The 12,015-nt window shown below is 49.0% G+C and overlaps 4 protein-coding genes across 4 annotated transcripts; 1 reads left to right on the forward strand and 3 right to left on the reverse strand.

The window, feature by feature from the left end:
* Nucleotides 1-61: 61 nt before the first annotated feature.
* On the reverse strand, nt 62-955 carry BO87DRAFT_451752 (GNAT family N-acetyltransferase; the record flags this gene model as incomplete). The annotated part of the gene is made up of 2 exons (XM_025628472.1): nt 514-955; nt 62-447 (listed from the first exon to the last, which is right to left on the reverse strand). The coding sequence occupies exons 1-2, from the start codon at nt 857-859 to the stop codon at nt 62-64; spliced, it is 732 nt and encodes a 243-aa protein (XP_025482505.1). The 5' UTR covers nt 860-955.
* Nucleotides 956-1,563: 608 nt separating this feature from the next.
* On the reverse strand, nt 1,564-5,012 carry BO87DRAFT_353313 (bifunctional cytochrome P450/NADPH--P450 reductase; the record flags this gene model as incomplete). Its single annotated transcript, XM_025621230.1, has 5 exons — nt 1,564-2,376; nt 2,438-4,382; nt 4,460-4,739; nt 4,814-4,894; nt 4,979-5,012. The coding sequence occupies 5 exons, from the start codon at nt 5,010-5,012 to the stop codon at nt 1,564-1,566; spliced, it is 3,153 nt and encodes a 1,050-aa protein (XP_025482506.1).
* Nucleotides 5,013-5,377: 365 nt separating this feature from the next.
* Nucleotides 5,378-6,882, reverse strand: BO87DRAFT_394685 (uncharacterized protein; the record flags this gene model as incomplete). Its single annotated transcript, XM_025625136.1, has 5 exons — nt 5,378-5,425; nt 5,848-5,949; nt 6,017-6,455; nt 6,487-6,649; nt 6,708-6,882. 5 exons carry the CDS (start codon nt 6,880-6,882, stop codon nt 5,378-5,380), a joined length of 927 nt encoding a protein of 308 aa, XP_025482507.1.
* A 531-nt stretch (nt 6,883-7,413) lies between these two features.
* On the forward strand, nt 7,414-11,960 carry BO87DRAFT_451768 (ATP-binding cassette transporter; the record flags this gene model as incomplete). The annotated part of the gene is made up of 11 exons (XM_025628473.1): nt 7,414-7,963; nt 8,044-8,495; nt 8,587-8,688; nt 8,727-8,867; nt 8,911-9,192; nt 9,252-9,847; nt 9,917-10,271; nt 10,337-10,907; nt 10,970-11,349; nt 11,420-11,609; nt 11,683-11,960. 11 exons carry the CDS (start codon nt 7,414-7,416, stop codon nt 11,958-11,960), a joined length of 3,897 nt encoding a protein of 1,298 aa, XP_025482508.1.
* Nucleotides 11,961-12,015: the final 55 nt, after the last annotated feature.

Below are 12,015 nucleotides of genomic sequence, written 5' to 3' on the forward strand. Positions count from 1 at the left end.
CAACAAATATGTACAAAATCATAAAATAAGCCGAACCGAAGAAACATAACTAAATCAACATCTAATCCAATCTCACATACTTAACATTCCTCCTCATAACCGTCTGTTTCTGTCTTCCATCATCAAAGAACAACCAGCCAGAATTCCTAAACCCCCTACTCGTATACAGAGCAAGCCCTGCATCAGTAGACACCAAAGTAGCGGGGATACCCTCCTCCTCGGATCGATCAATCCCCCATTGCAGGAGTTTCTTTCCCACCCCTTGCCCTTGAGCCGTTGAGCTGACGGCCAGATTGCTGAGATACCACGACTCGCTCGGTTGATTAGCCTTAGCTGCCTCGAGCTCATGTCCGAAATGCCTCAGTCTGGGCCAGGATAAGGATCGGCGTGGTGTATCGAAATAGAATGTGTAAAGGATCTGTAGATTGAGGAGTAGTCTTTTGAGACCTGGTTGGACATGCAGCCATTAGTTCTAGAGCATATCACATTAAACTCCAAAGCAATGATACACACCTTTCAAAACCCCACCCCCCTGCCAACTCCTCGCAGCCTCAGAATCCCCCCTCCGTTCCCAAACAGCAAACCCTACAACTTTCCCCGGCCGTCTCTCAACGCAAATACTAGTATCATCCTGATCTGGATCAGGGATCGAGGCAGCAAGGATATACTTTCCCTTGTCGAAGAACTCCTGCAATAGAAGGTATTTCCATGCCACGATGAAATCTTCGGGATGTTCGCGACCACCAGGATAGAACCAGTTTATGCCTGGATTATCGCGGAAAGCATCTGCTCCGATGTGATATAGTGGTTCTAGGCCTTGTAAGGTGGTCATGCGATGTAGGGTGAGAGGGGGGGTCATGGTTTGGTTGGAGTGGTGGGTTGGATATGCTATTTCTAAAATTCAATAGAGATGATCTAAATCGGAGGTTATATCTTCTTTTTCCATCGTGCGAAGACTGCCGTTGAACTTTGTGTTTTAAAGTATAGGCCGCTGGGAAGCCAAGCCCCGAGCGCCGAGCTGCGAAGTAAGAAAGCATGAACTGAAGTTGTTGTCCGAATCCCGAGGACGGCTCGCCATTCGTCCGTTTATAGTGGTGATTGTTTCAGAATAACCCATTTTTAGAAGTGTAAAGATAAGAGCTGTATGTTGTTGTACTCGAGAGTACTGGTATTGAGGCCGTATGCATCGTAGACACTAAGTATCTTCCCGTTCAAGTTGATAGATTCCTCCTTCCTACTAAATCTCTCATAAGGTGTACTATGTTTGTGTGAGTTCAATGGTTACGGTTCAAATCAATGAATGGCATAAGGACTTCTCTAGCGGGGATAGGCATGTTGAAATTCCACTGTATGGGGATCTGAGGAATAAGAGTGGCTACTTGTACTCTAGGTGACGGCGGCTAAGTGCGATGAGAAACAATTGTCTCGAAATAATTATCAACGCAATCGAAGAACTCCAACAAATTCTGATATCAATCTTGGAAAAGCACTCGGACTGTTGTTATATGAAAGATTACTTACATTTGCCATTTAGATTTCATCACAACCCGAACACATGTGCAATTAAAAGATCTCCGTAACATATCGCTCCTTTGGCAAAGGGCCCAACATATTCTGTAACACGGCCTCGACCCCCTTGGCCATGTTCGTCGAGCCGCAGACATAGATTATAGCATTCTGTGACCAAAGAGACAGGATGGCTTGACCTTCCGTCACCAGTCGATGTTGCACATATCGACATCCTTTGGCTATGTCGAAATCCGGAGTTTTACTGTATGCTCTCCGAATCTCAACCACACCCGCAGCTTCAAACTCAGATAATTCTTCATGGTAAAGGTCATCCAAGGAGCGCCCACGGCAGCCAAAGAACAGCAATGCCTTCGCGAGTGGTTTGTACTGCTGTTTCAAGACCATGCGGTCTTGTATAAAGCTAAGGAAAGGGGCTAGACCGCTACCCGCGCAGACCATGATGATAGGTGTGCTGGAAGGGTCATTCGGAAGATGGAAAGACTCCTTGGCTGGTCGTGGAGAGAAGTAAAAAATGGACCCTGATGTGAGCGATGCAAGGTAGTTCGATGCGACGCCCAGATGCTGTCCACTGCCGCGCCATGCTGGCTCGTTGATCACGGAGAAGGTGAGCGAGCTGTGGGATGGTTTGAACGAGGGAGCCATTGATAAGGAATATGTCCGGACGCGGAGAGCTGGGAGCATGGAGATAAAAGCGGCGATAGGAAGGGAGATAGAGGGGAACTGTTCAAGGAGATCCAACACTGAGACGCGTTTGTCCCGGACTATGAATTCGTATGAATCATACAGGCGGTTCAATTCTTGTTTGTCTGGATCTGATTGTGTGGCTGCAATGAGTGCTTTGAGGTTCTGGGATTTTCGCAATTAGCCAAGTGTTTCGAGTTGGAGAGACGTGCTTGTATGGACATACATTCCGTGTCGCTGGTTGGCATAGCTCTACGTACGAGCTAAATAGCTCGGATGCCGACACAGGTGTGGCTTGGGGGAGAACAAGTGTGTTGAATGAATTGACTGTGATGTTGTAATCCGGTGCGAGGTTGAACTGCGCCAGGACTCGCGAGACGGTGCTGGGCGGATTAACTGGGAGAATATTGAGATGATCACCTGGTCGCAAGCTGGTGTCGCCCTGGAAGCGCAATTCAAGATGTCGCTTCTCCGGGGTGTCGGGGCTTGTTAAGACCCGGACAGCAGTCACTTTTGCCTCTATAAGACCCTTGTGCAGGTCCACCCTCCTGGGCTTACTGAGACTAAGCTGTATCTGGTGGGGGTTGAGCGGATCGAAGTCGGTGCTGTTGGATGGGAGAAAGTTCTCTCTAAGAGCGGGCAGCAGACTTGTTTCTTCCCATGCTTCCAGATCCGAGAAGAGATCACTGACTGCCGCATTAGCTGCACCTCGTGGCGCAAGGCGTGTGGCGCCGGCCTTGTGCATCAGGTCATCAATTAAGATGGGGATGCGATAGAAAGTTTGAGTCCAGTCATGATGGCCGCAGCCGAATACAGCGTAAGATATACCCTGGAGAGACGGAACATTGCCAGCTTCGAGCCAGGCGACAAACTTCTTCGCATCATCTGTGGGCTGCCCATCGTACGTGGTTGTTAGAATGGTGACTGGCTGATCTCTCGGTAGGTTGTCGACGGCATTATCTAGCGGAGCCAGCTTCTGGGTAGTAAATCCGCGGGACATCATATTCGATGCTAACTGGTGGGCGAGGGCTTTGCATGTTCCGCTGTTAGAGCCGTAGAAGAAGGAAACCGGCTGCCCTCTTGCTGGTGCGTGGTCTCCGCGGGCCTCGGCGGGATGATTTGACGACTCCCCTGAGCTCCCATCCCTCGCCACTAACATGCTACGTCGAGATAGCCCAGTGGCAGTCTGACCGCGGCGCAGTAGGGCACGGATCCGAAATCCATCTGGCTTAATGGTGAGAGTCTCTTTGATGCGCAGCTGGTAGGACGGGTCGTCTGGCACCAAATCACACGTTTGTAGAATCATGGCAACCACGAGTTGGGCTTCTTGCCAAGCAAAAGCCCTGCCAATGCAGCCTCGTTCACCATTACCAAACGGTTTCCACGAGTTGGGAGGCAGCTTAGAGAAATTCTCTGCCAGCATACGTTCAGGGCGGAACTCGTCTGCGTCGGGTCCGAAGACACTCTGATCTCGTAGACAGGCAGGCAGTAGGACATTGACGGGTTGGCCGGCATTGATCATCCATTTCCCGCCCAGAACCTCCGTCTTCTTTGGTGTGACAGCGAAGCCAGGGGCAGTAGGCATCAAGCGCAAACTCTCTTTTAATATGGCATCAATATACGGAAGCTCTGCGAGGTGCTGCGCAGAGATCTGGGCCAGGCCGACAGTCTCGTCGACTTCTTCTTGGGCCTTCTTCAAGATGTGGGGGTGTTGGATCAAAAAATAGAACGTGAACGAGAGCAGGCCGGAAGTTGTTTCGTGGCCAGCAATCAAAAAGGTGATGACATTGTCAATGATTGAGTCATCACTCATGCCTTCACCAGTGACTGGGTCCCTCCCGTTTAAGAGCGTGTTCAGGATGTCATCAACTGGATTCTTGTTCTTTCTGCGCTCCTGGATGATGCCGCGAGCCATGGTCCTCATCGCCTCGATGTTCTTATGCATGCGCCGCTGTGTCGAAACACGAGTTGAATTTGCAATCCCGGGAAGATTAGCCTGGACATCGGCTTCCTTCAGGACGTACAGCATGGATTGAACAAATGGGTGCATGGTCTCGTTGTTGTAGAAGCTGTTAAGCCGGAAACCCATCGTGCAGAGGGCAATAGTGTCTAAAGTGAGGCGTGTGAAGTGTTCGGTGATATTGATACTGGTTGAACCTCCTTGGCGAGCCCTGCATCGACCATGAAATCGAGCACATTCGTTAGTTGATAATCTAGCTACTTGAACTTTGAATCCAGAGATACCTACCACTTCAAACACAGTTGTTGCGCTACGTCACTCATATCGTCGAGCATGTTCCGGATACGTAGGGGGCCAAAGGCAGGTACCAGAATCCGATGAGCGATCCCCCAGCCGCGCTCTCCATGGTAGGCTGTGAAGAGGCCATAGTGGGCCAGCAATCGTAAGATCTCAAGGCCAGTCACTACGGCCTTGTGGAAGCGCGATTCGTCGCAGAGCTCATCTACCAGGGCCTGGCTAGTCGCGAAGATCTGCTTTTCACCGTTGATAGTGATCTGAAAGAGGGGTCCTAGAAGAAACCGCCAGATTAGAGAGCTTCCCTATCAATGTATGGAGCACATAGACGATTGGAAATCGAGATACCGTATTTATCTGCGAATGCAATAATGGATTGCAGACCATGCTCAAGGTCGATGTCCAACAGGTTTCCCACAACTGGAAGGGCTGAAGAAATGAACGGTCAGTAAGAGAATGAGCATATAAAGTGGCCTTGCGTGATTGAGCTGATAACAAGTTTTTCGTGCTTACGTTTAGGTCCGGGAATGCGCTCGGCAACTTTCATGGCTTCCTATTACAGATTTATCTGTCCGGATGCAATGTATCAACGTGCTAAATGCAAAGATGAAGTATCATTCTCTTCTTTAGCTGCTTCATGGTAATATAGCCTTCCTCGCCACAAGTATGATATGCCATAAATGTTGGGTTGGCTTGTAGTCTCCCGTCCACGGACCCCGAAATGTAGTAGATGATACTTCTCGGTGTTCGGTGTTCGGTGTTCGGCGGTCCTTTGAAACTGACTTCCTTGGGATCATCAAGATATTAGTGATCATGACTATATTGTAGTCAAGTCGTTTGCCACAGGGCACCAAGTACACTCTGACCTAATAATCCATTTGTTGCTTACTATAGGAATATTCTCTCCGCATATCACTCGCCTGGGTTTAGCCCTCGGCAACGCATCAACGCATAAGGTCTCTATGACCATACATCGGGTTAATTTGGTAAACTGATGCCTAGCACTGCTTCATCGCATAGTTAAACCAAGCCAGTTAAACTACATAGGCTTGATTGATCTAAGGGAGGGGTAATAAAAAGATACGTAGAAAATTGGCGGTAGGAAACCAGAATGCCTAACACCTCTGACCTCATAGCCTCCTTCTCCTCATGTGCCCCCTTTTTGACTCCACCTCTATCTAGGAACATTTCTATGCATATTCACTATTGTGAGAATAAAAACTCTCGACCTTCTGACATGATATAGTCTACCACCCGTGTCATCCTACCGTCGCAGCCAAACAGTATTGTCTAGAGTGCACTTAGGTGGGTTCTCCCTCAAATTGAGCCGAAACTTCTGAGATGTAGGGCCTATCCATCTGCAGCTGTTGGGCCAGTCGCACCCCGTCCCAATAATGCCGGTCACGCCGTAATTCTACCCTGACACAGACCACCATTACCATAGCCCAGATTCCTGCCCAAATAGCAGGGACTGACCAGCCAAGCTGCAGTATCACCCACATAACCTCAGCCTTATGTCTCACAATCAACCTCGGAGATAAGTATACGTACCGTGTAAGCCAGCTCATTATTAGCAATCACGATCCCAGCTAACGTTCCCCCGGCCACCAGCATTTGAGGAACCATCCATAGTATCGTCAATCGATGTAGCATGTTACGGAATGGAGGACTCGCATTGTAGCGTTGATCTAAACGGTCCCGGAATTCTGTTCCTCCATTTCCATCAACCGCGATGATGTCTTCGAGGAGTGGATAGAGAGCGGGCCGCATTGGGTCGCCTTTCGCGATAGAGGAGATGCGGAATGGGACAGACATCTTCAAAACGTACATGAACTCGAAGATTAACATCTCGATAGAAAAGATAAAGAAGAGCGAAGGCACAGGCACAGCCAGCATGCGTATCCAGGGGGGGGTCGGTGATGGTTCCCAGAACCAGTTCGGCAATAATAATGACCCAGGCGACGAGGATATTCCAGTGGGTGAAATCGAACTAGGAGGACCCAGTTAGATTAACTCGCAACTAGACAGGGTGTGGAGTGAAGCGATAGGTTGAGGTATTATTCACATAGTAGCGGCCTGCGTTGCGAACGCGAACCTTGGATTCCTTTCGCCACAGACTCCACGATCTCTGTAATGTTTCCGTAACAAAAGTACCGAACAGGGTCAGGGTTAATATATTAAAAACTGCCAGACAGAACAGTTATTTAGATGCTCAAGTCGCAAACCTTGGAGGTCATCATACTGGTCGTGGTGGACAAAGTCGTGCATCGGGTGAGAAGATAGTAGAGCCCGATGGGAAGGGCAACTGAGTCTATGAATACCAGGAACCAAAATATCAGAATTCGGAGTTTCCGCTTCTCTAGACTGTAATTCAGGGATAAAGATTCTGGGTATTGTCCAATATCGGCGGACATCATAATTGCAGTTCATAGAGGACGAAGGCGAAAGAAAAGATACTACAAGAACAAACGCAGAGAACGCTATGTCTCGACTGCTCTTCAGGGAGGCATGCATCCATTGTTTGCTCCGGTGCCCAAAGGATCTGCCTTTGCCGCGTCATATTTTGAAACAATGATGACCTAGATTAGACTTCGCTCAACGATATGTTCGGAATGGCTTAGATGTACCAGCAGAGTGTCATCTTTTCGAGTTCCCCCGAGCACCGAGATCGGTCTGGCTCCAAGCTTGAAGACCGAAAGCCCTATTCTACCAGATGACACGGAAGGGGAAACAGTTCAGGCATCAGTAATCAGCAGAAACATCGGGGTAGTAATTCTAATCAAGTTTGCTGCTAACTGACGGATGTGAAGAGATATTGTGAACAGGATATAAAGAGAACAGAAAGTAAAGCGAGCGATATAAGCTTCAAAAATTTCTTCGCGTATACACCGAGGACTTTCCGACAGTATATTACCATAACCAAGGGCTCATCCCAACGGATCGGCACCATGAAATCCAGGTTTCCCTTGACCTGCACGGGCGATGGAGACGAAGAAAGGCAACAACAAACAGTATACAGCAATTCTGACCAAACAATTCGCAGATTGGCAAGCCGTTTCTCAGAGAGTACCGTGACCATGGGGGTAGACGAGACATACAGTAACATTTTCTATCCCTCCTGTGACTCGAAACTTGACCCTCGGTGCTCCAACTTCGACACACGCGCTTGGATAGAAGCTCTCGTCGAATATGAGAATGGCAATCTGGAATCAGGACGACGCCGGAGGTCCGGAGTATCTTTTCGCAACCTCAACGTGTATGGCTTCGGTAACTACACAGACTATCAGAAGAGCGTGGGAAACAGCATCCTATCGCTGATAACACCAAGACGTAAACACCGGATTGATATTATTCATGACTTGGATGGGCTAGTCAACACCGGCGAGATGCTTTTGGTCCTTGGACCTCCGGGCTCCGGCTGTTCAACGTTACTGAAAACAATTTCTGGCCATATGAAAGGGTTATTTTTGGGCGACAAGGTCAGGATGAATTATCGAGGTATGTGTGGTAGCGTTCCGGTTCATTCATGCTAAAAGTTTCGGATTATTCTGACCTGGTTACTCACTGCTATGCCTCAGGCGTTTCCAACAAAGAAATGCATAGCTACTTCCGCGGTGAGGCTATCTATGTCGGTGAGAATGATGTGCATTTTCCAATGTTGTCAGTGGGAGACACGCTTTCCTTTGCAGCTCATGCCAGAGCACCGCGAGAATTGCCACCCGGGCTGAAGGTACAAGAATATTCCACGCTTCTGCGGGATGTGATCATGGCCATATTCGGTATCTCGCATACAGCGAACACTGTCGTTGGGAATGACTTCATCCGGGGAGTAAGCGGAGGAGAACGAAAACGCGTGAGCATTGCCGAAGCAGCACTCAGTGATGCTGCGTTACAATGCTGGGACAACAGCACCCGTGGTTTGGACAGTGCTAATGCTGTCGAATTCTGCCGAACACTTCGTACGGCCACGGAACTTCTACAGTCATCTGTCCTGGTCTCTCTATACCAAGCGCCCCAGGAGGCATATGATGTACGCATTCCCCTCCCCAGAATTCTCTTCTTCCTTTCTTCTCTCTCCATCTTTGGACACCTTTGTGACTCACCATATTACCGCGCGCAAGCTTTTCAACAATGTCATGCTCCTATATGAAGGACGGCAGATATATTTCGGACCGACATCTGAAGCACGCGCGTATTTTGAAGAGTTGGGTTTTGAGTGTAAGGTCCCACGGCGGTCCTATTTGTTGTTTCTAACGGGAAGGATTTTCTCACCTCAATGACCAGTCCCAAGGAACGCCGTGTGCGACCAGGGTTCGCATACAAAGTACCTGTCACAGCAACGGACTTTGAGAGAATATGGAAGGAAAGTCAGCAGCGCCAGCAGCTGATGAGTCGTATTGAGGTATACGAGAAGAAATTCAGTCTCGGACGATAGTAGGGATGAGTTCGTGGCCTCCCGTAAGGCCCAACAGGCGAGCAGCCAGAGAATTAAATCTCCATATACATTGTCGTATATGCAACAGACAACATTATGCCTTTGGCGTGGCTGGAAGCGTCTGCTTGCCGATCCCTCCTTGACGTATATCCAGCTTGGGGGCAATACCGTCATGACTCTGGTCTTGGGAAGCGTCTTCTTCAATATGAAAGACGACAAGAATAGCTTTTATGGCAGAGGAGGATTGATCTTCTTTGCACTGCTTCTGAGTGCATTTGCTAGCGTCTTAGAGGTGAATATTTGTTGATAGATTGGCCTGCTCCATTAACGCCCAACACTAACCATGCCCAGATTTTGACGCTGTACGAACAACGGCCTGTGGTGGAGAAACACAAGCAATTTGCTCTCTACCACCCATCTGCAGAGGCTGTGGCCAGCATGCTCACTGACATTCCATATAAAGTGCTCAACACGTTGGTCTTCAATCTAACATTATATCTTATGGCTAACCTGCGACGAGAGGCCGGGGCTGTGTTCTTTTTCCTCTTCGTTGCTTTTCTCAGCACGATGGTGACATCCGGCCTATTTCGGACGATTGCATCGGTCTCGCGTACCATGTCGCAGGCAATGGTGCCCGCTGCTTTACTAGTTTTAGGTCTGATCATGTACACTGGCTTCACAATGCCAACCATGTATATGCCCGGATGGTCACGGTGGATGGCTTATGTAAATCCGCTCAGTTACGCCTTCGAATCTTTGATGATTAATGAATTCCACAACCGTGAATTCTCCTGCTCAATCGTTGTCCCCTCAGGGCCAGACTACCATTCTGCCGGTGTCAACAACCAAGCTTGTGCAGAGGTTGGAAACATGATCGGCTCAACTACAATTCAGGGAGACATATATATCAACGACAAATTCGATTACAACCAATCCAACAAGTGGAGGTAAACTGCTCCAATTATCACCCGGAAGCTAGGTCGCTTAAATAGGAGAATGTGGCTGACGTCTTACAGGAACGTGGGGGTTTTGATTGCATTTTGGTTCATCTTCACAACCGCATACCTGGTGGCGACTGAGGTGCTCAGTATGGCTAAGAGTAGGGGTGAAGTACTCATCTTTCGCCGTAGCCATCTTGTCAAGAAGAAGTCTACGTGGCGCATGGCGAGTGATGACGAAGAAGCGCCCCGGCCACCCGGGATCAAGATGGTGCAGTTAGACGGCATCCAAAGCACGGACACTCTGCCTGCTAAAAGCCACATTTTCCACTGGCAAGGCGTATGCTACGATATCAAGAATAAAAAAGAGGATCGGCGGATCCTGGACCATGTCGACGGATGGGTTCAACCTGGAACTTTGACTGCCTTGATGGTATGTAAATTGATCTCACAAATAATACCAGTGCCTGGAAAACCCTAACACAAGACCAATCCTAGGGTGTTTCTGGTGTCGGAAAAACGACCCTACTTAACGTCCTTGCCAAACGGGTTACTACTGGGGTCGTTACGGGCGACATGCTCGTCAACGGTGCGCAAAGTGATACTTCCTTCCAGCGCAAAACAGGCTATGTGCAACAGCAAGATGTACATCTCTCAACATGCTGTGTGCGAGAGTCACTTGAATTTAGTGCACTCCTCCGGCAGCCTTCTGACGTGCCACGGGAGGAGAAGCTCGCCCATGGGGGGGAAGTGATCAGGCTCCTTGAGATGGAAGAGTATGCGGATGCCATTGTTGGTATCCCCGGTGAAGGGCTGAACATCGAACAGCGCAGACGTCTTACCATTGGTATTGAATTGGCTGCAAAGCCTGAATTGCTTCTTTTCTTGGATGAACCGACCTCTGGACTGGACTCACAGACATCGTGGACTATTTGCCAGCTCCTGAAACGACTTGCACATAGTGGCCAGGCCATTCTCTGCACCATTCACCAGCCGTCAGCTATCTTGTTCCAGCAGTTTGACAATCTGCTGCTTCTAGCAAAAGGCGGCAAAACTGTGTACTTTGGAGGTTCGTCCCTCCGCGCCTACAGACAAGCATGTGCTAACGGTAGAAATCATTATTCTTGGCAGAAATTGGGCAGAATTTGGCTACCCTCATCCGATACTTGGAGACCAACGGAGGAACACAGTGTCCTCCAGGCGCCAATCCAGCTGAATGGATGTTGGAAGTGATTGGGGCCGCACCGGGATCAGATACCACTGTCGATTGGCCGAAGGTCTGGCGAGACTCGCCTAAGCACCAATCAGTTCGAGCGAAATTGCAAAAGCTCCGAGAATCTAGGACTACCATGAGCGTAACACCTCATATGCAGACGTTGAGACAGCCAAGCAATAGGGCTTATGCTTCGTCTTTTCTGCAGCAGTGGTGGCTCGTTCAGAAACGTATCGCAGGCCAGTACTGGCGAAGTCCGTCGTATATATATTCCAAAGTCTGCCTCACCGTGGGATCGGTAAGTACTTGCACTAAGCAAAGCTGTCTTATACACTATCTGCCTGTGCAATTTAACTGAAAATCTCCAGAGTTTATTCATCGGCTTCAGCTTTTACAACGCGCCGAACACCATCCAGGGGCTCCAGAACCAGATGTACGCAGTGATGATGTTATTGAGCATGTTCGGGCAACTCAGCGAGCAGATTATGCCTCAGTTCATCGATCAGCGAGATGTTTATGAGGCGCGTGAGAGGCCCTCCAAAATGTATGACTGGAAAGGTAGGGCACGTAGTGTGATTCAATACAAACAGGATAGGCTCACACATACCGACTGGGCTAACTTATGACACAGTCTTGATGCTGAGCAACTTCGCGATCGAGATTTTCTGGAACACGTTGATGGCAGTGGTGGCCTACTTTTGCTGGTACTATCCTATCGGACTGTATCAGAACGCTACCTCCACCCACGAAGTCGCCCTGCGCGGCTGCCTAATGTTCCTGTTCATCTGGGCCTTCATGATGTTCACTAGTACCTTTACGCATACCCTTATCGCTGGAATGGATAGTGCCGATTCTGCTAGCAGTGTTGGGAATATATGCTACATGCTCTGCATGACGTTCTGTGGGTAAGTGGATTTAATATTTCTTGCCTCCTGCCCCTGTGCTAGACACTATATGAGCATTA

This window comes from Aspergillus neoniger (genome assembly GCF_003184625.1).
Source record: "Aspergillus neoniger CBS 115656 unplaced genomic scaffold BO87scaffold_7, whole genome shotgun sequence".
Classification (NCBI taxonomy): Eukaryota; Fungi; Ascomycota; class Eurotiomycetes; order Eurotiales; family Aspergillaceae; genus Aspergillus; species Aspergillus neoniger.